This window comes from Eriocheir sinensis, chromosome 35 (genome assembly GCF_024679095.1).
Source record: "Eriocheir sinensis breed Jianghai 21 chromosome 35, ASM2467909v1, whole genome shotgun sequence".
NCBI lineage: Eukaryota > Metazoa > Arthropoda > Malacostraca > Decapoda > Varunidae > Eriocheir > Eriocheir sinensis.
Window position 1 is genome coordinate 13875114 of NC_066543.1, and position 21115 is coordinate 13896228.

General features: G+C 44.4%; 1 protein-coding gene across 3 annotated transcripts; it reads right to left on the minus strand.

Annotated features, from left to right (window-relative positions):
• Window positions 1–991: 991 nt before the first annotated feature.
• Window positions 992–21073, minus strand: LOC127007449 (myosin heavy chain, muscle-like). 3 transcript variants are annotated; one of them, XM_050878488.1, is made up of 22 exons: window positions 20921–21073; window positions 18342–18928; window positions 18205–18232; window positions 17575–17680; window positions 16925–17014; window positions 16248–16410; window positions 15941–16044; window positions 15707–15844; window positions 15325–15594; window positions 15009–15179; window positions 12374–12704; window positions 11363–11415; window positions 11140–11227; window positions 9609–9726; window positions 9008–9125; window positions 8100–8573; window positions 6963–7849; window positions 5197–5275; window positions 4802–5047; window positions 3848–4635; window positions 3267–3720; window positions 992–1800 (listed from the first exon to the last, which is right to left on the minus strand). In XM_050878488.1, exons 2-22 carry the CDS (start codon window positions 18847–18849, stop codon window positions 1282–1284), a joined length of 5733 nt encoding a protein of 1910 aa, XP_050734445.1. In that variant the 5' UTR covers window positions 18850–18928; window positions 20921–21073; the 3' UTR covers window positions 992–1281. The 3 variants fall into 3 exon arrangements, with proteins under 3 accessions (XP_050734445.1, XP_050734447.1, XP_050734448.1); XM_050878490.1 differs by having other exon boundaries at window positions 20941–21053; XM_050878491.1 differs by having other exon boundaries at window positions 1653–1800; window positions 3184–3720.
• Window positions 21074–21115: the final 42 nt, after the last annotated feature.

A 21115-nucleotide genomic window follows, 5' to 3' on the forward strand; every position in this document is an offset into this window, starting at 1 on the left:
ACTGCAAGGCCGGCGGGCGTGTTATGCTTAATTCCCTGGTTTTCCCGGCGTGTGCTATCTTTACCGGACCCCCTTTTTGGCTCTGACAGGATCACCCAACCCCTCGGAATTCTGCGTTTTTTTTCTTCTCCCCCTTGTGTCACTTTTTTCCCAGTCCGCAAAGGGAGACGAGACCTGTCGCCCAGCTGCCCTCACCTCTCGTTGACAGCAGCGCTGGCGCCCTCTATCGAGGCCCCTACTTCTTTACTTATGTGCTTACCTACACACACACACACACACACACACTCTCTCTCTCTCTCTCTCTCTCTCTCTCTCTCTCCGAGGTGTAATGTTACCTGTATGTCTGGCGTCAAGGGATTCGGTTCGGTTGATTCGGATCAGTTGGTCGGGAAATGCCAGCAGAGTATTGCCCTAATCTATAACACAATATAAAGTGAGTCATCATCATTTTGAAACACAGACTGTAATGCCGTTGACTATTCAAGCAAGCTGACATGATAAATTTGATAAACCACATTCTCGGGAAGAGTATTCAGGCTAACGGTGGGCAGCACCATCTGTTGTGCGAGGTGCGCACCGCGGCGCCGGTGCGTGCTAAATATAAACCTCCCGGTTGGAGGCGCCTAGCTCATACTTACTTCATACCGTACATTGCCGCTGCGGTATGTGAACGACATACATTATGTCAGGTAGATTAATGAACGACCTCTTGCGTCATGCTGGTGCAGGCTCGAAGTACCACTTGCCAACAATGACGCCTATATCTCTCTCTCTCTCTCTCTCTCTCTCTCTCTCTCTCTCTCTCTCTCTCTCTCTCTCTCTCTCTCTCTCTCTCTCACACACACACACACACACACACACACACACACACACATACATTTCAGTAGCCTCACACAGGCCTCCCTGTACGCTGGGCACCTTAGGCCACGCTGGTCACAGCGTTCATGTTCGTCTTGTTGCTTGGAATTAAGGAAGCAAAGAAAATACTTGATGGATGCTGATAATTTATTGTTTTCATAAGTTATGTAGCATATATAATGAAGCAAAATGATAACATGTGATTCAGTTTTTCTACAGGGACCTCTGAGCCGTTTGAATTACAAACCAGCGTATTAACCAACTTTAAAGTTTAATTATTGTCTGCGTAGACCCTTGGTTTGGTTAGGGAAATAAAGGCATTTTTCTCACAAAAATGCTCAAAATTTTAATTTTGAAGGCTCGCTTTTCGCAAGTACTGATAACTTACACGGAGAACCACGAATTTGGTTGAACTGAAGCTGTTTAAAGAGCTGCCGAGTACTCTTCAAGCTCCTGCTGGGCCTTGCGGAACTTAGCCAGGTTGAGGGCAGCAATCTCTTCGGCCTCCTCGATCTGCCTCTTGTACGTCTTAATTTTCAATTGAAGTTTGTCGACGAGGTCCTGCATCCTCTCGTGGTTCTTCTTGTCCTCGTCGGCCTGGAAGGTGAGCTCCTTGATGCGCCTCTCGCACCTCCTCAGGTTCTTTTGGGCGTCTGAGTGGCGGCGGGACTCGTCATCCAGTTGACTTTCTAGTTCGTGGATGCGCGTTTCAAGTTTACTAATCGCCTTCTTACCGCTCTTCACGGCACCGCTCTCTACTTCATCCAAGCGGACTTGCAGTTCTTTTACGTTAGTCTCGAGACCCTTACGTAACTTTTCTTGTGCCTGGGCGTGTTCCTGCTCGGCGCGGAGTTCATCGGCTAGACGTGCGGCGTCCACCATGGCCTTCTTGGCCTTCTCCTCGGAGTTCTTGGCTTCGTTCAGCATTTCTTCCAAGTCAGCCTGTTGTGAAGTTAATTGATTAGCTAATGCTTTTATCGATTTTCATTCATTCATTAGATAAACTCCTTTAATAAACAATGAAGCAAGCAGATGAATATAGGTAAATAAATATATATTGTTTATCTGAGTTGCTGGCTACAGCACCGTTAGGCTCCCATGATGGGCCTGGTAGGTGACTCCAGCCCGTTATTGGCACTGGCGAATTTCATCGTCTTTTTATTAACATTAACTATAAATTTAACCTCTCTCTCTCTCTCTCTCTCTCTCTCTCTCTCTCTCTCTCTCTCTCTCTCTCTCTCTCTCTCTCTCTCTCTCTCTCTCTCTCTCTCTCTCTCTCTCTCTCTCTCTCTCTCTCTCTAATTGTGATGGATGATTCGACGCGAACGAGAAATAATGGCACTAAACTCAAATGTAGAAAAGTTCATTCAGATTGCACAAAATTCTTCTTCACTAATGCTGTCGCTTGAGATTGGTACAGATTACCACCATCAGTGGTACAGTGTAACTCGATTGCATCATTTAATCATAATCTTGACCGCTATCTCCTCCATCTTAATGTTCACTAGGTCAGTTTCAACGTCATGGTGGCCGCATAACAACTGTCACTTAGGTTTAGGACAGACCACCTAGCTTGGGCCTTAGGGCCTTTGTGGTCTGGTTATCTATGTAAGTCTATGTAATTCTCTCTCTCTCTCTCTCTCTCTCTCTCTCTCTCTCTCTCTCTCTCTCTCTCTCTCTCTCTCTCTCTCTCTCTCTCTCTCTCTCTCTCTCTCTCTCTCTCTCTCTCTCTCTCTCTCTGTCTCTCTCTCTCTCTCTCTCTCTCTCTCTCTCTCTCTCTCTCTCTCTCTATATATATATAAATATATATATATATATATATATATATATATATATAGATATATATATATCTATATATATAGTTACATAAATATATATATATATATATATATATATATATATATATATATATATATATATATATCTATATATATATATATCTATATATATATATCTGTTTGTGTGTGTGTGTATAATTCACCTCTTGGTCTGCTGCGGGTCTCTCTTGAGACAGCTAGGCGTTCCCTTACGGAAGAGCACAGAGCTCATAGTACCGATCTTTGGGTAGGACTGAGACCACTCACACAACACACCGCGGCAACGAGGTCACATCTCCTTGCCTTACGTCGCGTACCTACTCACTGCTAGGTGAACAGGGGCTACACGTGAAAGAAGATAAACCCAACTTATCTTCACCCGGCCGGGGAATCGAACCCCGGTCCTTATGGTTGTGAGGCAGACGCTCTATCCACTGAGCTACCGGGCCGTGTGTGTGTGTGTGTGTGTGTGTATGTGTGTGTGTGTGTGTGTGTGTGTGATCCTTACCTTTAGAATTTACGAACAGGGTTTCAGCCCCGCGGTCCCTACCTCTGTTGTTGTCGCAGCAACAAAACAAGTCTAATGCTCACCTGCAGAGTTTGCATCTCGTTTTCTATTTTCCTCTTGGCAATTGTGAGAGAACCATTTTGGTTCGTGAGTTCGCTGACTTGTTCGTTGGCTTCAGCCAGTTCTGCCTCAGTCTGACGACGCCCACGGTCGGATTGCTCAAGGAGAGTCCGCGACTCTTCAAGCTCACCACTCAAAGCATGGACGCGGCGTTCAGAAATGCCGAGCTGCTCTTGGTATTCAGAGGCCATGCGATGCTCTTCTTCCACGCGAATCTGCAAGTCCCTCATTTCTGCCTGCACCTTCTTGAGGTGTTTTTGGAGATCAGTGTTGGCCTTGTTGGAATGATCAAGGGCGATCTCCAACTCGTTGATGTCTGACTCCAACTTCTTTTTCATGCGAAGAGCCTCAGCCTTAGCCTTGGCCTCGGCCTCCAGGGAGGCTTGCATGGACTCGAGGGCATGCTGGTGGCACTTGCTAAAAAAGATGGAAAAAAGTCAACAGTAAGACACATTTGCATCCAAGTAAGATATATCCAGTGAATTTAGGAAACCTAATTTATCCTAAATGGATCAACAAATCAAATATCGAGATTAACACTTACCGAGTGTTGTCAAACTCTTCTTCCTTTTCTTGAATGCGGCGATCAATCTCTTGCCTGACTTGGCTGAGTTCCAGCTGGGCACGGAGAACCTTATTTTCTTCTTGTTCCAGGGCAGCCTCGGCCTCCTCCAGGGCGGCTTGCAGCTCATCCTTTTCAATCTCTAGACGTTTGGCGTTCTTTTGTATTTCATGGAAGGATCGACCACCTTCACCAATCTGATCCATTAGATCCTTAATTTCGTCAGCAAGGTTCTTGTTTTCGCGACGCACGCCGTCCAGCTGTTCAAGGTTTTCCTCGTAAGCAGCCTTAACGCGGAAGAGTTCAGTTGAATAATTGCGGCATTCCTTTTGGGAAGCGTCGAGCTCGGCCGCCAAATCGTCGACCTTCAGTTTCCATTCACTGATAATCCTGTCGAAGTTTTTCTGTTTCTTTTCCGCAGCGTTGGCTAAGGCCTGGAAACGTTCCATTTGTACCTGCATATCCTCCACATCGGTAGTGAGGCGCTGTTTAGTCTTCTCCAGGTGAAGGGTCTTAACGTTGAGCTGCTCTATTTGTTGCTCAGCCTCCTCCAGACGAGCGGCGAGTTTGGAACGGGCGGCCTCCAGTTCCTCGGCGCGCGCCACGCCTTCACTCTCGTATTTGGCGCGCCACATCTGGGCCTCGGCGTTAGATTTCGATAGCTGTCTCAATACATCTGCCTTAGCCTCACTTTCCTCATCCAGCTGCTCTCTAAGACCGTCGATGTCATGTTCTAAGTTGCGGAACTTTCCGAAGAGTGTTGCTTTTTCCTGGAAATGAAACACTAATATTAATCGTTTTCATAATTAAATTACCAAATCTGTATTTACTTTTCCATAAAACAAATATTCAAACTTTTCAGGTTTTATGGGATGAAATTCAAAGTTGGTTGCAGTTGTAATAATTACCTCACAAATAGGATTTACTTAACCTTACCCGAGACTCGTCGTCGGCAACCTTGCGGGTGTCGTCAAGCTGATTGGTGAGGGACAACTTTAGCTTGGACAGCTGGCCGATTTGACTCTCGGCTTCTTCCAACTGCCGCAGAAGGTCAGCATTTTCTACTGCAAGCTTCTTTTTTGCGGCGTCGAAGTCATGTAAGGTCCTGTTTGCTTCGTCCAGCTTTGCTTGTATTTCGTTCGATTGAAGGACAAGTTGTTTGTTAGTCTTTTCAGCTGTGATCTGGAAAAAAAGTCCCGTTTATTTAATGAAATTGTAGCCATGTCATCGGAGGCAGAGGAGTGAAGTTTCACTGGCAAGGGATGTTTTTGGCAAACATTTCGTAGTTCTAAATGAAAATTTGACCGTGAGCGTGACTAGTACAAACTAACCTTCTCCCTTGTGAGGGAATCCATGGCCGCCTTGGACTCATCCGCTTCTCGCTTGAGAGATTCTTTATCTTTCTCTATCCTGCAGAAAACAATAAATTAGTCATTTGAAATGTGCAATGGGGAACGCGTTGCCTCGCTCACTCAACAACGCCATTCCCGAGGTCTTCCTGAAAAAGTCTTTACACCGGCCTCTTTCTCATACGAAAAACGTTCCCGCAGGATTAATTGATTCCGAATTCCAGCAAACCTTACAGAACGACTCTTTGATATTTCCTTGCATCTATCCAGAGGCAAAACCCCTCCTTGACCTTGGGTGATCTCCAATGCACTCTACTGCACCTTTCAGAGTTTTACGTTTGAATCTATCCCACAGTTCTGCAGGGTCATTAAGGGAGCAGTGCACACTGAACCGTTCTGAGATTGTCTCTGTTTACGCATGAGAACACGCCAAGTTTTTTTTTTCAGTTTCTCAAGATGAAACTCAGTATGATTACCTAGTGAGATTCTTCTAGACTTGACGTGAAGCTTGAGTCTAGCACCAGCAAGTCTATGACAAGTTGAAAGGAGTTCTGCCCTCCCGAAAACCCTGCGGTTCTTGAGAATCCCCCAAGGAGTAATTATTAGACTGCAATAAATTTCCTTCGGTATTCCTCCATCATTTCTGTATCATGTCTAGTGGTGAAGCTCTGGCTTCCTATCCCCAAAACCTCAACCTTCTGGATCTCGTAATATTTGGTAGGAGAGAGCTGTTTGTATCCTTGGTACCGGAAGCATGAGACATAACACATAACTCAAAGCTAGTTCGCTTAGTCCCAGGAACGGCATTAAAGTAGCCCAAGAAAAGGATGCCCCAGTAATAGCATTTAAGTCGCCCAAGACAATGATTTCGCCCAGACGGTGACACTGGTCTAAAATGGAGACGATTTTAACATAGTACACCTCTATCGTTTCAGTTTCACAGACTTGTGTAAGGGAGCATTTTGCAATTAGAGACATGAAGCCCAAGTGTGCTTCGGCATCGTTTGTATTACACACTCATCAATCGGAGTAACCTCGTCCTCAGTTGGCTGCAGTTTACTGGAGATGACAATAGCTATACCCCCCTAAGACGGATACCATTGTCGTGTGCTCCCCTACTCGTCACTGCCAGGCATCCTCGTCTCGGAGAGTCCACTATATCTACCCTCAGCCTTCTGAGCTCATCCAAAGATAAGGCAGTTTGTGATCTTCCGAGAGACTCAAGATATTGCTGGTGGTCTCACGCAGAACCCTCCAAAGATTTACCTCAGGGCCTGGCTTCAAGAGCAGGCGCCGCTTTTTGCATCACCCCGATCGCTCCCGAAATACAAAGAGGCGCTATGGGGCCTTTTTACTGTATGGAGCCTTTGCTCTGCACCCATCATAGGCTACATGTTCCCCCGATTCAGATGCATCTAGTAACCCAGCCCTATTTTCAGGCTCCCCAGCAACATAACCGAAACGGGATCGTGACCAAATCATTGCCTCCGGCGCCTACTATTATTTTTTGTATTTTTTGCTGAGATAATTTTACGTAGAGAGATTACATGCCCCACCCTACCCAGTCATGATTAGGGATTAGGGTGATTGAGTTAGCCATAGACAAGGAACATAGAACACCTGAGGGAATCTAATAACTAGGGCCAGAAAAAAATATTATAACTGCGTGTCAGTTTCAAATTCAAAGGGGATCAATATTTCTGTTTAAATAATTATAATTTTCATCGACAGAATGTATCGGGACTCACCTGGCTTTCATCTTGTTCAAGTGGTCGACCTGTTCGGAGATTTCCGCCACGGAATCGTTATGTTTCCTTCGGAGGCTAGCCATTGCCGCCTCGTGCTGGATGTTGGTCTCCTCGAGTTCTCGGCGGAGCTTGATCAACTCAGCCTCACGTTTTTTGTTTAGCTCGATCTGTGCGGCTGTGGCTCCTCCGGCTTCGTCAAGGCGGTCGCCAAGCTCCTCCAGGTCTTTACCCAACTTGCTCCTGTTTTTTTCAGCTTTAGCTCTGGCCTGCCGCTCATGTTCGACCTCTTGCTCGAGTTCCTCAATACGGGACTGTTGTTCCTTGATTTGCCTGTGGACTTTAGCCAGCACGCTCTGCTCTTCTTCCAACTTGTTGACCAAAGAAGACACTTCCTTGTCCTTACGCTGTATGGTTTGTTCGAGTTCCTTGTGGTTACGCTCCAGGTCAGCAACGGCCTCTTGGGTCAGCCTCAGATCACCCTCCACCTTCCTCTTTGCTTTTTCCACATCAGAGCGTATCTTTTTCTCCCGCTCCAGGGAGTCTTCCAGTTCGTCTAGAGTTTGTTCCAGCTTTGCCTTAACTTTGTTCAAGTGGTTACACTTATCCTCGATGCCTTGGAGGTCCTCCCCGGTCTTTTGGTTACTCTCCAAAAGGTGTTTCTTCTCCTTGTTGATCTTGTTAATGAGTTCATCTTGGTGAGCGATTTCATCATTCAAATTGCGAATTTGGTGATCTTTCGTTGCTTTATCTTGCTCAGCTTTCTGGATGTTCAACTCCAAATCCTCGATATCTTTTTTGAGAGTGCTAACTTCCTGCTCTATTTTTCTCTTGCTTTGGAAGATCTGGTTACGAGCTTCCTCCTCCTGTTGCAGTCTGTCACTGGTTTCCTGATATAAAAATATGATAAATAATTACTATGTAAATAAATTAAGTAATATGTAGTCTGATTAACTGACTCATTTAGCAATCGACTAATTAATATTAATGAATCTTCTAATGGTGGTATTATGAAAACAAATGAGTAAGTTACTAGATGATTCAATGTTGAATAAGTTACTCGTCCTAAAAAAAAGTTTATAAACAAAGGCTTTAAATCATTTTGAATTAACCAACACAAGCAATTCAGAATAATCTTACATTTAGCTGAGCCTCGAGTTCAGCCTTCTGGTTCTGCAACTTTGATTGCTTGTCCAGGAAATCCGACATGTTGCCCTTCGACGACTCTAGAGCCACAAGCAAGTTGTTCTTTTCTTCCAGAAGAGTGACGTTGGCGGACTCGAACTGTTTGCGAAGCTTTGTCTCTTTCTCCAGTTCTTCGAGAGCCTTGGTGGCCTTTTCTTCAAGTGCACGAATCTCATCTTCCACTCTAGTGACGTTCAGGAGAGGCTTCACCTTCTGCCACATGCGATACCAAGCCCAGTTGCGGAGCTTCATGAACTTTCTGATGTTACGCTGCACCACGATAAGTGCAATGCGCTGCTCCTGCAACTTTTTGAAAGACTTACGGGAGACGAACCCTCTTATCCAAGCCTGGAGCCACGATATGATCATGCCGACACGGTCATCACGTAGCTCCTCCAAGCTACCCAGCACACCGGCACGGAAGAACACCTGCAATCCAGGGTTAATAAATATTACTAAAACTCACTAAAAGACTATGGCACTTTGTTTTGGCTTAATTTTATTTTAACCTTAATGTTCTGTACATTTCATATGAAGCACTGCGAGATGCTAGACCTTCTAAAGTAACTTGAAAAAAACTAAAGAATTCTACCGAGAGCCACAAGACTTTAAAACATTATCTCGTCTTAAATAGAAAGAGCAGACGATTTTGGGGGGGTAGAGTATTATTGCTTAAGAGTCAAATTCATGCGTATCTGTTTGCTTGGGCTTTCATTTACTTCTTAATGAAGACAATAATTTGCCTAAACCCGGCGCCCAAATAAAATATTATGGCCCTCATTTGAAAGATGCTTTTCGCTTAAATGGCGTGCTAATGTACTCAAATGGTGGCCAACAAGGGAAGGGTTTGGTGAGGGCGTTACCTTGGTGTGCCCAAGGCGGTACTTCTCCTTGTCCAGCTCAATCACCTCCAGACACACCTTGGCCGCCGCCTTGGGGTCCCCGGCCTCCGTCATCGGCTTGGACGCGAGGATCAAGTACCTGTGGGAAGACTCGTGTGCGGAAAAGATTCGTGTGGCAAGGCGCATTATAACAGCTATACCTATAAACAAGCAGACACGAGGAGAGAGAGAGAGAGAGAGAGAGAGAGAGAGAGAGAGAGAGAGAGAGAGAGAGAGAGAGAGAGAGAGAGAGAGAGAGAGAGAGAGAGAGAGAGAGAGAGAGAGAGAGAGAGAGAGAGATTTCTCCTCCTCTTCTTCCTCCTCCTCCTTCTGCTCCTCCCCCTCCTCATGGTCAATACGATCATCATCATCATCATCATTATTTCCAATCTCTCTTTTCATCGACATCAAGATGGTGATAATAATGATGGTGTTCATTGCTGACGTTCGAGTGTGTGGTGTGTCCAGGTGTGTCTCATTCTCCCGTATTGGAAAGCTTCACTAGTTGAAACCGAAGTCCATTGTCTCCCCTCGACTAGCCTAGTCTATACATGAGACAGTCATATTCGCCTCGCCAACTCACCGATGCCTGAAGTCTGGATACACGAGTCTGTTGGGGAAGCCCTTGCGACAGATACGGATGCCCTCAAGCACACCGTTACAGGTCAGCTGGTGCATGATGAGGGCCGCGTCAGTCACACCTGTGGGGCGTTAGAAGCATGAGAAAGGAGTAACATACCGTATGTTTTCGTCTTGTTGAAAACTAAAAGATCAGTTATGGATACAGTTGGGTAATCGTAAGGTGCGACCACCAGTAGAACTAACTCAACTTTTCTTTCTAAGCATATAGAACAATATACTTTTTATAATAGAACCAAAGAAAATGAAGCAACTTACACTAAAGGCTAATAATAACAACATTTCCAGTCTACTAAAAAAGTCAGCTTTTTTATGCGCCTTATGACTTACAGGCTTTTTTGTTTTGCTTGCGACGTGTCTGTTATTTTCTGATTTCAAGGCAGAGCTCGCACACTGCTTTGACCAAAAGGAAAATGTGATTTGTAAACAGATATTTGTCATCCCTTATCTGTAAATCACACTAACACAGCTTGGGGCCACCTGCCATCGCAGTAAGTCACACTATCGCAGCTTCCGACCATCTTTCACTGAAAGTCACACGTTTCGACTGCTTTCTATTACTATAACATTAACCCCGCTATCACTGAAAGTCACACAGGTAACAGTCCCTTCCACCATTTAAAGTTCCCCTGACACAGAGCTTCCCCTCAAACCACTGTAAGTTATACTGACTCAGGATGAGACCCATTACACCACTATATCACACTGATTCATCTAGCAGCACAAAGACTTATGAAATGAGATTTCTGTAGATTCGTTATTATCTACTACACTCAAAGACAGAACACTTTCGAGACATTTTGAGAATATAATTGCTTTCCTCCGCACTATTCTTGGTATAACAACCCACCTGGAGAGTCTTTGTCCTGTAGATGACCCACCTCACTATGTCACCTCAGCACAGATGTCCTCGATGTGAGGTCAATCATTTGAGAGCCCAGGCCATTTGATATCTATATGACGGGACCTAAAGTTTCTTCGACCAGTGCACTAGTACACACACACACACACACACACACAGCGATGGCTGAGTGGTTATCGTGCTGGGCTCACATTCACCACGCCGTGGACAACGTCGATTCGATTCCCCACGCTACCAACTGGGATTTTTCATTCACCGCCGAGTGGCCTAAGACTACCCACATGCTGTCCTGAAGACCACCCATCAACCCGGACTCTAGAAGAAACCGTCCAAGTGAATCAATAATGAGTTCCGGGGGGCAGCATGAGCCAAGCATAACTGGCGCCACTATGAAAATTGCCTTCGCCATGACGGGCTTGGGCCGACCACCAGCTAGGCCCCTGAAGAAAGCCTACCGGCGCTATAGGCCGAGAGAGAGAAAAAAAATATATGTATATATATATATATATATATATATATATATATATATATATATATATATATATATATATATATATATATATATATATATATCCCCTCCATTTAACCTCTTTGACAATAGCGATTTACTCACCCGGGGATTTCGTCTCGTTGGGCACGATGCAGCGGATGAAGTGAGGGTGAGTGGCGTTCAGGGTCTTCATTAGGTTGTTCAATTGCTCCTGCGGAGGATTAATTATTTAACTTGGAAAATCCGCCCCGCCACTGTCCTTTTAGTGTATTTTTATGCTAAAATCTAGTCAGGGTGAAATTAATTTCATTATATAATTTATTTCCGGAATACCTGTGTCACTTACCCTGTACGAGGATGACACAGTTGAGAACCCGCCAGATTTCTTTCCTCGGCCTCCTGCATCGTAAGAAACATTAAGGTAAAATATGAGTATCACCCTTTCTCCCTTGGCTTAGCCCAATCATGCCCAGTCCATTTCCTGTTTAGTTAAATAACTCGAGAAAAATACTAATAAGCATAAAAAATATGAATGTGAAATTAAAAGTAATTATCTCTACCAGTGAAAGCTTATTAGTTCTGAATATAGTAATTTTAATTGTCACTGATAAGAAACGATTAATCGTGGAAGGCAAGACAGGTTTCTGGTAGACTCCGCGACCCTGGTTTCAACTGCCTAGCTCGTGTCCTTCGCCTGTTTCGCGAGTGTCAGCCAGGGATGCGTTGAGGGAGGCGGCAGTCTAACGTGTACTCTGTGAGGAGGAAGAGAAGGATCTAGTGAGCAGTGTTTCACTTGTGTAGTCTTGAAAATTTTGTTTTCGGAATAAAATATGCAACGTACTGTAATTTAGTGGAAATATTTGATTTTTTGTTGCTTTTTTATTTCTATTTAAGAATAAGATAACTAAAATGATAAAATAACTACATTTAGAACAGAGGGCTGGGTGAGTGGAGTCTTTCTACTAGCCTCTACGGGCCTGGAGAGACACTTGTGCGGTCAACAGTGTTATCCGTTGACAGCAGTTAATATATATAAAAAAAAAACTTATGGAAGCATCTTGAAAGTACACAGAAGCCATTTAATGTGAGTGGTTCTCAATCATGGACTTGACAGCTGATCCTGGGTCGAGTCAGCTGTCCAATTATTGTAATAAAACGTAAAGGGCTACATCTACTCAGACGAAATTTTGCGGATTACTTTCACCAACTCCTCAGTATTCTGTTCGAAGCCATTAATAGTCTTCAGAGAGAGAGAGAGAGAGAGAGAGAGAGAGAGAGAGAGAATTAAGATCCAAGGACAACCAAACACTGTCGTCGTGTCGTGCGCCCCGTCGCCCCGTTACAATACACTTACCACCTTTGCCCTGGTCGGGGCCGCCTGACTGGCCCGGGTGGTCGGCAAAGATATCCACGCATAGGCTGTTGGAGGACTTCTTGAGAAGATCCACCACAGTGTCGTTGAGGGGATCTTTGTTCTTCTCGAGCCACCCCGCCAGGTTGTAAGGGACGGTCCCGGCGTAGTGCACGATGGCGAAGTGTGCTTCCTTCTGGCCGGGCTTCGGGGGCTTGGGCTTGATGAATACAGCGGACTTGCCAAGGTGGTTGGCTTTGAGCTTTTCCTCAAAGGACTTGTCTGTGGCCTTAGGGAACATGGACTCCTCCTCTAGGATGGACAGGAGACCCAGAGGCTGTTGGAAGGGATTGTTGTATCAGAATCTGGCGGATCATCTTGCTGCTATTAAGACAAGTTAGTGATTTTGTAAGCGTTCATTAATCATTAAAGTAAAACACAAGTCACTTACCTTTTACGTTTCACTACATCTAGTTTTCTCTTCCGAGTCATCTTACGAGGCGACATTGCCTAACTTGTTCTTTCTACAAGTTATCCTGTTATGCACGCAGCGGATACACTGACAAGCTGTGATTTTGAAACAACACGAAAAGCTTTTGTGGCCGAAGGCCCAAGAATTTGTTACACTGGTGCATGTTGTTGTTGTTGTTGTTGTTGTTGTTGCTATTATTATTATTATTATTATTATTATTATTATTATTATTATTATCATCATTTAGGTTATGTCAAGGTATTGATTAATCATTTCTTTTCTGTGCTGTTAATGTAAAGCAAGCACTGGACTGTTGTGAACTGTAAGAAGTGTGGCGTCCTCTTCACACCGGGGCGGCCACTGAGCCGCCCTCGCAGTGTGTTACCTGAGCTGGTCCTCGTTTGAGCGTCGGACTGGCCGAGGTCTGAAGATCTTTGGACGTATACGTGAGCAAGTTGTCATAGTCTGCCCTTGATACTGCCGAGGAATGATTGAAATAGAAAATGAGTACTTGTGCGAAAACTACCATTTTTAAGGGGAACTTTGTGGGTGGGCTTGGGGAGGGTAAGGTGGGCACTTTTCAAGTAAGGGAGGGTCAGGGGTGATGCTGGCTTGAGCAGGAGCTTCGGCATTCAGAAGTGGGTTCTTGGCGGGCACAGCTAAGTTGACTATATGGCAAGGGGACATTGGTGGGAAGGGAAGGGATTTGGGAAAGGATTGAAATCATTCAGAATTCAAAGTTGATCGTTGGTTCGCCGACAGATGCTGAAACACAGAGAATGTAACCGTCTGGGTTGTTCTAGGGGTGCGGGGCGTTGAGCACCGGGAAAAGCATAGGTCATCAGATATTTCCAGATATTTTTAGGAACATGTAACATGCAGGGACACTTTCATCGGAGAGGAAGGACTTCTGATGCTACAGGATAATAGTTTATGAGAGCTGAATAGATATTCCATGCATATATATATATATATATATATATATATATATATATATATATATATATATATATATATATATATATATATATATATATATATATTAGTGATAGCAGTGTTCTGAGTGCTAACCTGACGGATATTGACTTTGTCTATCCGTGAACTGATTAGCACTCAGAACACTCCTATTTATATATCTATATATATATATATATATATATATATATATATATATATATATATATATATATATATATATATATATATATATATATATATTGTGATCTTGTACTTTTTCCTCTCAAGGGGGAATGTGTTTTTAACAACTCAATTATCACGTCAGGGGCCGTTCAAAAGTTACGGAACACGGGGAGAGGGGAGGAGGGGGCATGGTGAAGTGGTGCGAGTGTGAGAGAGGAGGGAATGGAGTGCAGCCACATGTGACGTTACATTTTCCCATTTTTTTCTTATGTTTCTTAAGTGATGTGTTTACAGAATTTCGAAAGAGATTGTAAAGATTCTCCAGTGTACCTTTATTGCCTTTTCGTTTTAAATGTGATATTTAAAGGTTTCGTTTGGGATGAAAACTTACTAATTGGTGGTGTAGTTGCTGGTGTTACATAATTTTCTAGGGAAGGTCTGGACATGTCACAAAGGCGTGACAGGGGAGAAGGAGTGTCAAAAATTACCCAAAAAGCGTTACGTAATTTTTCAATGGCCCACGTCAACATCCAGGGAACGAACGGACGCATGCTTGCTGAGGGTGATTTACGATCTTGGGGGGAAATCAACTGCAAACAGTTATTTTATCTGCACCAAGTGTTCCTCTGCACCGGGAGACTAAAATAAATATTAAAGGTATATAACAATTTACCACTAAGCTAACAAATCTGTAAATTAATAAATCAAATGCATACTGTATTTCAAAGAGTCTACATTATTATTTGTAAACTGAGAGGGAGAAACCAAAGATGATAAAAAGGAGAATATAAATGCCCATAGCAGAACACTTGAGGATGAAGGAGAGGCGCCCAGTCTGGGATGCTGCGTGCAGAAATTATAGGTTATAAACCAAAGGAACAACAATCAGGACTATTTGGCGGGCTGGGGTTGGGGTGGAGGTAAGTTTTGCCAACAAAGTTCACGTTGGTAAGCTGAAAATTTATTACAAGTGTGAAAGGGACAGCTGGAGGGTCCTGTCCTAGCCTCCAGAAACACTTGTAATGTTACCTTCTCGAATAGCTCAATGCAAGCCTGCAAGTCCATCCCAAAGTCCACGAAAGTCCAATCAATGCCCTCCCTCTTGTACTCCTCCTGCTCCAGCACGAACATGTGGTGGTTGAAGAACTGCTGCAGCTTCTCATTACAGAAGTTGATGCAGATCTGCTCGAAGCCGTTGAACTGGTGGAAGAGGGCACTGTCAAAGGCCTCATGATTTTAGGTAAAAATGCGTATATATGGGGATTTCTGTGAGTAGGAGATAATACCAGGTACGCAATGAAACTTCCAAAAGTTTATCTCATCTAAATATAAAAATGTAACCCACGTCGAAGATCTCGAAACCGGCGATGTCGAGCACGCCGATGAAGGAGTGCCGCTTCAAGCCAGTCTCAAGGGTGATGTTGCATTTTTTCACCAGCCACTTGAACATGCGGTCGAATAAGGCCTTGGAGAGAGCGCCCACCGAGTACAGTACTTGCTCCACGTTGCGACCTTGCGTCACAAACTCGTTGCCCACCTTGATCTTGGGCTTACACAGGCATTTGTACAGGTCCAGCCCATCCACACCCAGCAGCTTACCAACGATCTCTCCTTTCTGTCGAGAAGTATAACAGCTTAGCCTTTTGGTTGCAGCCTCATCCTTTCCTATTACCCTCTCAATACAATGAAATTGTGGAATGACTTAGACTAGTTGCTTATGGTCCTACCTCTGTGCCGTCCGGCTCAGCCTGCTCTTCACGTCCTCTCTGCTTGAATTTACACTCTCCGAAATTCATGACGGCGGATGTTGTCTTATACACGTTGGCTTTTTCTTCCCTCGAGAAGCCGAGGATGTCGAAGGCTTCCTTTAATGGAGTGAAGAAAGAGGGTGAATGATAGATTGATCAATTTCTTATAATTTTTGAAAATTTCACTAAAACCACTGTAGACTGCAAACTTACGTCTGTGAATTGCATCTCCTCCTTGTCGTCAATGGAGGGCACGGTGACCTTGCCCTGAGACACATAGTGGTAGTCGTAGATGTCGTTGCTAAGGAGGCACTCGGCTGGGGGAAGGAAGAGATCAATAATTGGGTCTGAAACTGAATATTGCCAACAGCTGTTTAATGCTTTTGGATTTGGAAGCAAGAGGTTCAGTTAAATGGACCATGTTGCACTTGAACAATATTGCCCGTGTCTTGATACATCACCCTTTCCACTTCTGATACAAAGTTTATGTGTTAGCTGAAAAAAATGAATTTAGACTTACACTTGAGCCATGACACTTGGTCGGACATCAATTGGTAAAAGATGTGGTAAGAGCGCTCGGCCGGTTGCTGGGAGATAACACGAGCCTTCTCAAGGAGGTAGACCTCGATGTCTCCACCAGCAAGCTTGCCGGTAGGTTGGAAGTGGATTCGAATGAACTTGCCCTGGCGAAGAGAAACGAGACGTGGATGGCGTCATGGTCCAAGAGGGTGGCCCGAGGAGGTTATTTAGTGTGGCATTATGGAGGCTCTTTTTGGAGTGTTATGTGTGTGTACATGTTCCCTCGTACGCCCATGTTCTGTATGATGATATATATATATATATATATATATATATATATATATATATATATATATATATATATATATATATATATATATATATATTTTTTTTTGCAAGCAAGCAAGGACAGCATATGTAAGCTTGATTCACAGTTATTATGCCAACTGGAACAAGTTCATTTTCTAATGGTGGCGTGTTCACCTATTGTTAAAAAAAATAGATGTAATTAAGGAGGAAGAGGAGAAGGGAAGGTGAAGAGGAGGAAGAGGAGGAGGAGGAGGGAAGGTGAAAGAGGAGGAGGAAGAGGAAGAGGAAGAGAGAAGAAAGAAGAGGAAGGAAGAGGAAGAAGAGGAGGAAGAAGAGGAGGAGGAGGAGGAGGTACAGTACGGTACTCACGAAGCAGGAGGAGTTGTCGTTACGCGTGGTCTTGGCGTTGCCGAAGGCCTCCAGGATGGGGTTGGTCTGGATGATCTGGTCCTCCAGGTTCTGGGAAAATGAGCCAAAGTTGAACAGAGTGGAACGATATTGCTGGCATGCGGCCGCTGCCTCGGGAGGTTAAAGGACACACACTGCGGTGAAAGCTCTGCGCTGCCAGGCTCCGGACAGGCAGGCGGAGGTTCGAGCCCTGCTAAAGTCAGGATTTTCCGCTGACAAGGAGCGATTACTGTCCCCCTTGAACAAAGGTGTGATGTGTGAAGGTCCCAGCAGTACTCAGATATCGACTATAATTATAATGAGCTTACTCCTGTCGGGACGGTACTTGCTGGCGATGACGAGTCCTACTCGTGATCAGGCCGTGATGGTGGATTACACACTCACATTCACACACACACACACACACACACAGCCCGATGCCCTATAATTTTTTATCATAAATTACCCACAGCTCTCTTAATTCCTATACTACTTTCCTGTTCTGAATGTGACTTTATCATGCTCCTTTTAGCAATTACTAATGCTAACGGAAATATGTTGCATAATTCTTTAGTGTAAGTCGCAGCCGTGGTGGTCGTTCACATGTCTACCATTTCATTTTGTGTTCTTACCTGCTTTTTCTCTGCTTCCTTTTTCTTGGATGTGGTGGCGCCGACGTTAGCGAAGTAGGAGAGTACCTTTTTGGTGTTCTCCGTCTTGCCGGCGCCGGATTCGCCGCTGGGTGAGGAAAACAAGTGTTAGAGAGTTCCTATGATAGTAACGATTGTAAATATTCTTGATCCCACACGTGAACCAGTTTCCTCACAGGAGATCAGGCAGGGGATGGTGCCTACATGAGGGGAGGATTGGAGTATAGCGTGTCTGAACTAAGGGAAAGGATTAAGAAGGAACGGGAAGTGAGTAGATCAGTAGATCATGTGTCATTTTTTAGTTAGACGTATGAACAATGTGTTTTCCTTTGGAACTGCCACTGAAAAAACTAAGAAAGATGCAACGAGTGAAAGATTGCCTAGATTGCTTACCCGAAGATTTTTTTTTTCTTTCCCTTGATGAGGTAAAATAAAAACATGCTAGTTGTTTCCACTTGTGTGTTCTGACACTGACGATATGGATAAGCTAAGATTCATGCTGGCCAGGTACTCAGATACATAGGAACAGGCGGGTTGTTTTGACTAGTGTGTCCTGACACTGAAGCTATAGGGGAGCTAGGCTTCATGCTAGCCAGTTACTCATATACTTACGTAATCAGCATGGACTGGTTCTCACCAACTGCAAATAAAACATACATATCAAATTAGTTTTGGAAATCAAGCTAAATTGCTGTGAATATATATGGCTTCATAATATGTAGTTTTGTTACATGATTGCCTAAACTTACCTTGCAACATGTTCATATAGGCACCATCAGAGATGGCAAAGATGTGAGGCGGCACCTCATTACGCCTCTTGCCCTGATAGATCTTGACAACACGGTTGGTGTAGATGGGGTAGCGCTTGTATGGATTGACGGCAATGCAAAAGAGGCCGGAGTAAGTGTAGATGAGCTTACACACGTAGCGAGACTTGAGGTTGTACAAGACAGAGGCATCGTTCAGGTAGGTCAGGTTGGACATGTCCTCGCACTTCTCGTACTTGGGTGGGTTAACTTGAGCCACGAGGTCCTTCTTCAAGTTTTTGGTCTCTCCTCTAGCCAGGACAGTCACTATGTCCCCCTTGGTGCCCTGGATCTCACCCTCGATGTACCCGTCCTTCTCGTCGGGCACCCAGCAGGACTTCTTGGCGTCATAGGGTTTAGTTTGATCCGTTCGCTTCTGCTCGAGGGAGACGAATAGAAACTCGGTGGGGTCGGGGTCCGGCCCGGTGGACTTCACGATATGGCCAGGCATGGTGGTGGAGTCAGGAGCTCAGCTCAAAACAAGCGGTCGCAGTCACTTACAGATACACCAACTTAACTCCAGGACTCTCCTGCAAAACATAACATGAGGTTAGAATCTTATTTAACAAATTTTCAGTCTTAGGCAACGAAATCCCAAATATACCCATGAGCACAATAATGCAACACCAAAGAATGTGAAATATATTACCAAGTACTTGAAGACCTCTTATTTTATTTGAGCTTTTTTCACACTCTCATGCTCGAGAATCATTTGGGCTAAAATGAGCAATGGCTGAGAAAGTACGTCATTCTGTACTGATGAGGTTTGGCAGATTTAGAAAAAAACTACGCTAATTAGATAATATTCATCGTAATATTAGTTCTGTAGTCATAATTAATCATTTTATTTTCCGTCACTAACAGGATTCAAACTCGGTACGTAGTGCACAGACCAAAGAGTAAATGGATCGAACAAGTTATCCCACCAAAAAATTATATGGGTTATAAAGATAGTAGAGTGACTGTCAAACGGAGTTTGATATATACGAAAAAGAGACCAGTATTAGAATAAATGGCTCACACGATCACTGCTACTTCAGTCACAATGTCTGGATTCCAAATTTCCTTGAAGCACATTATTGCCACAACACAGTGCTGCTGTTAGGGCACCCCTAGCCCACAGATAGCCATGTAATGCTCATATTAGTATGAACTGCTCAGTCCTTACTCTAACTTTTTCATATTTAAAACTAAATTTATTATAGTAGTAGTTTTCTTCGCCATAACACCTCTCTCAAATTCAATGTCACTCACTCCACTTGTACCTCTCTCCACCTTCCCATCATGTATCTTCAGTCGTTCCACTGTTTGCTTATGATATTTGTCGCCTGGCGCTGTGGAGCTATCAGTATAGTTATTTCCACTGTTGAGCTCACACCTCACTCACTCTTGCCACTCCAGACGTCACCTGCTCCACTTGACGAAGGCGTTTTCAGTCTTAAGGCCTAAGTTTAACGTCACAGAGGAAGTTTTCTTTGTGTTTTCTTCAGTCATTCTTCAGGTCTGTTGTGTCTCTATTTTCATCATTATTGTTGTTGTTTAAGTCTCAGCTCGTCTCAGTTGATAATGACAAAGGTGTATGCGCAACAGATTCCAGTGACTCCTCACTCTAGCTGTCTCTAGACGACTGACTTGACTGACATCTTGACAGGCGGATGCTTCTTATTCTAGGTCTGATAGTCACGTTTTCTTCTGCTTTTCTGTTCATTTTTTTTTAGACTTTGCATCTGTCACATCAGTTTCAGTTGTGTTCTTCTTTTCTATAGACGGTCTGCTTTGTTTTAACGCTCTAAAATTATCTTGCAGCCCTTTAAGGAATTTTATTACCAACCACTTTTTTTAAGAGTTTGAATGTTGTCAGAAAATTATAGTAACAAAAAGGTTAACTGTACATTCGCATCGTTTGCGATTTACTGTGTTACATTTCTCCTCGTCTTTGCCTCGCGCTGGCAAAACTCATCGCGAGGCTCACTTTATCCTCCGTGTTCAAATCTTCGTCCGGGGTCCGCCGCGACACCTCGGCCTCTCCCCTCGCCCACCCCTCACACGCTTTACTATGCGATAATGCCATACTGCACACACACACACACACACACACACACACACACACACACACACACACACACACACACACACACACACACACACACACACACACACACACACACACACACACACATGACACACACACACACACACACACACACACACACACACACACACACACACACACACACACACACACACACACACACACACCTAGGTCTTGTCTTTGTTCCTACTTTCGTTCCATTGCGAAGCCTTAGTGATTAAAGAGGCATAAAGCGTAGATGAAGCAGAGCAGATACAGACGCAGAAGCAGCAGGGACACACCACCAGCAACAAAAACAATTACAGCACACAAAAAAACAAACAAGAGCAGTAACATAAACGTCAGCAACAATCAGCGACAAAAAAACAGAGGCAGCAGCGGCAATAGGAGCAGGAGCAGGAGCAGCGCTGACGGAGGTGGGCGTACTCACAACGAGCTTGGCTGACTTACGGCGCACCACCTCTGTCCTCGATCACCCCACCTACGCGGTCTCCGTCAGGCACAGGGGCAGTGAGAGGCATGGCGGCGCGGCCCTGTTCATATACTACCTCTCGTCAAAGGGGCGGTGAGGGGGAGGGCCGAAGGAATGTGTATTAATAGAGTTGGCTTTGAGTGGCAGGTGGTG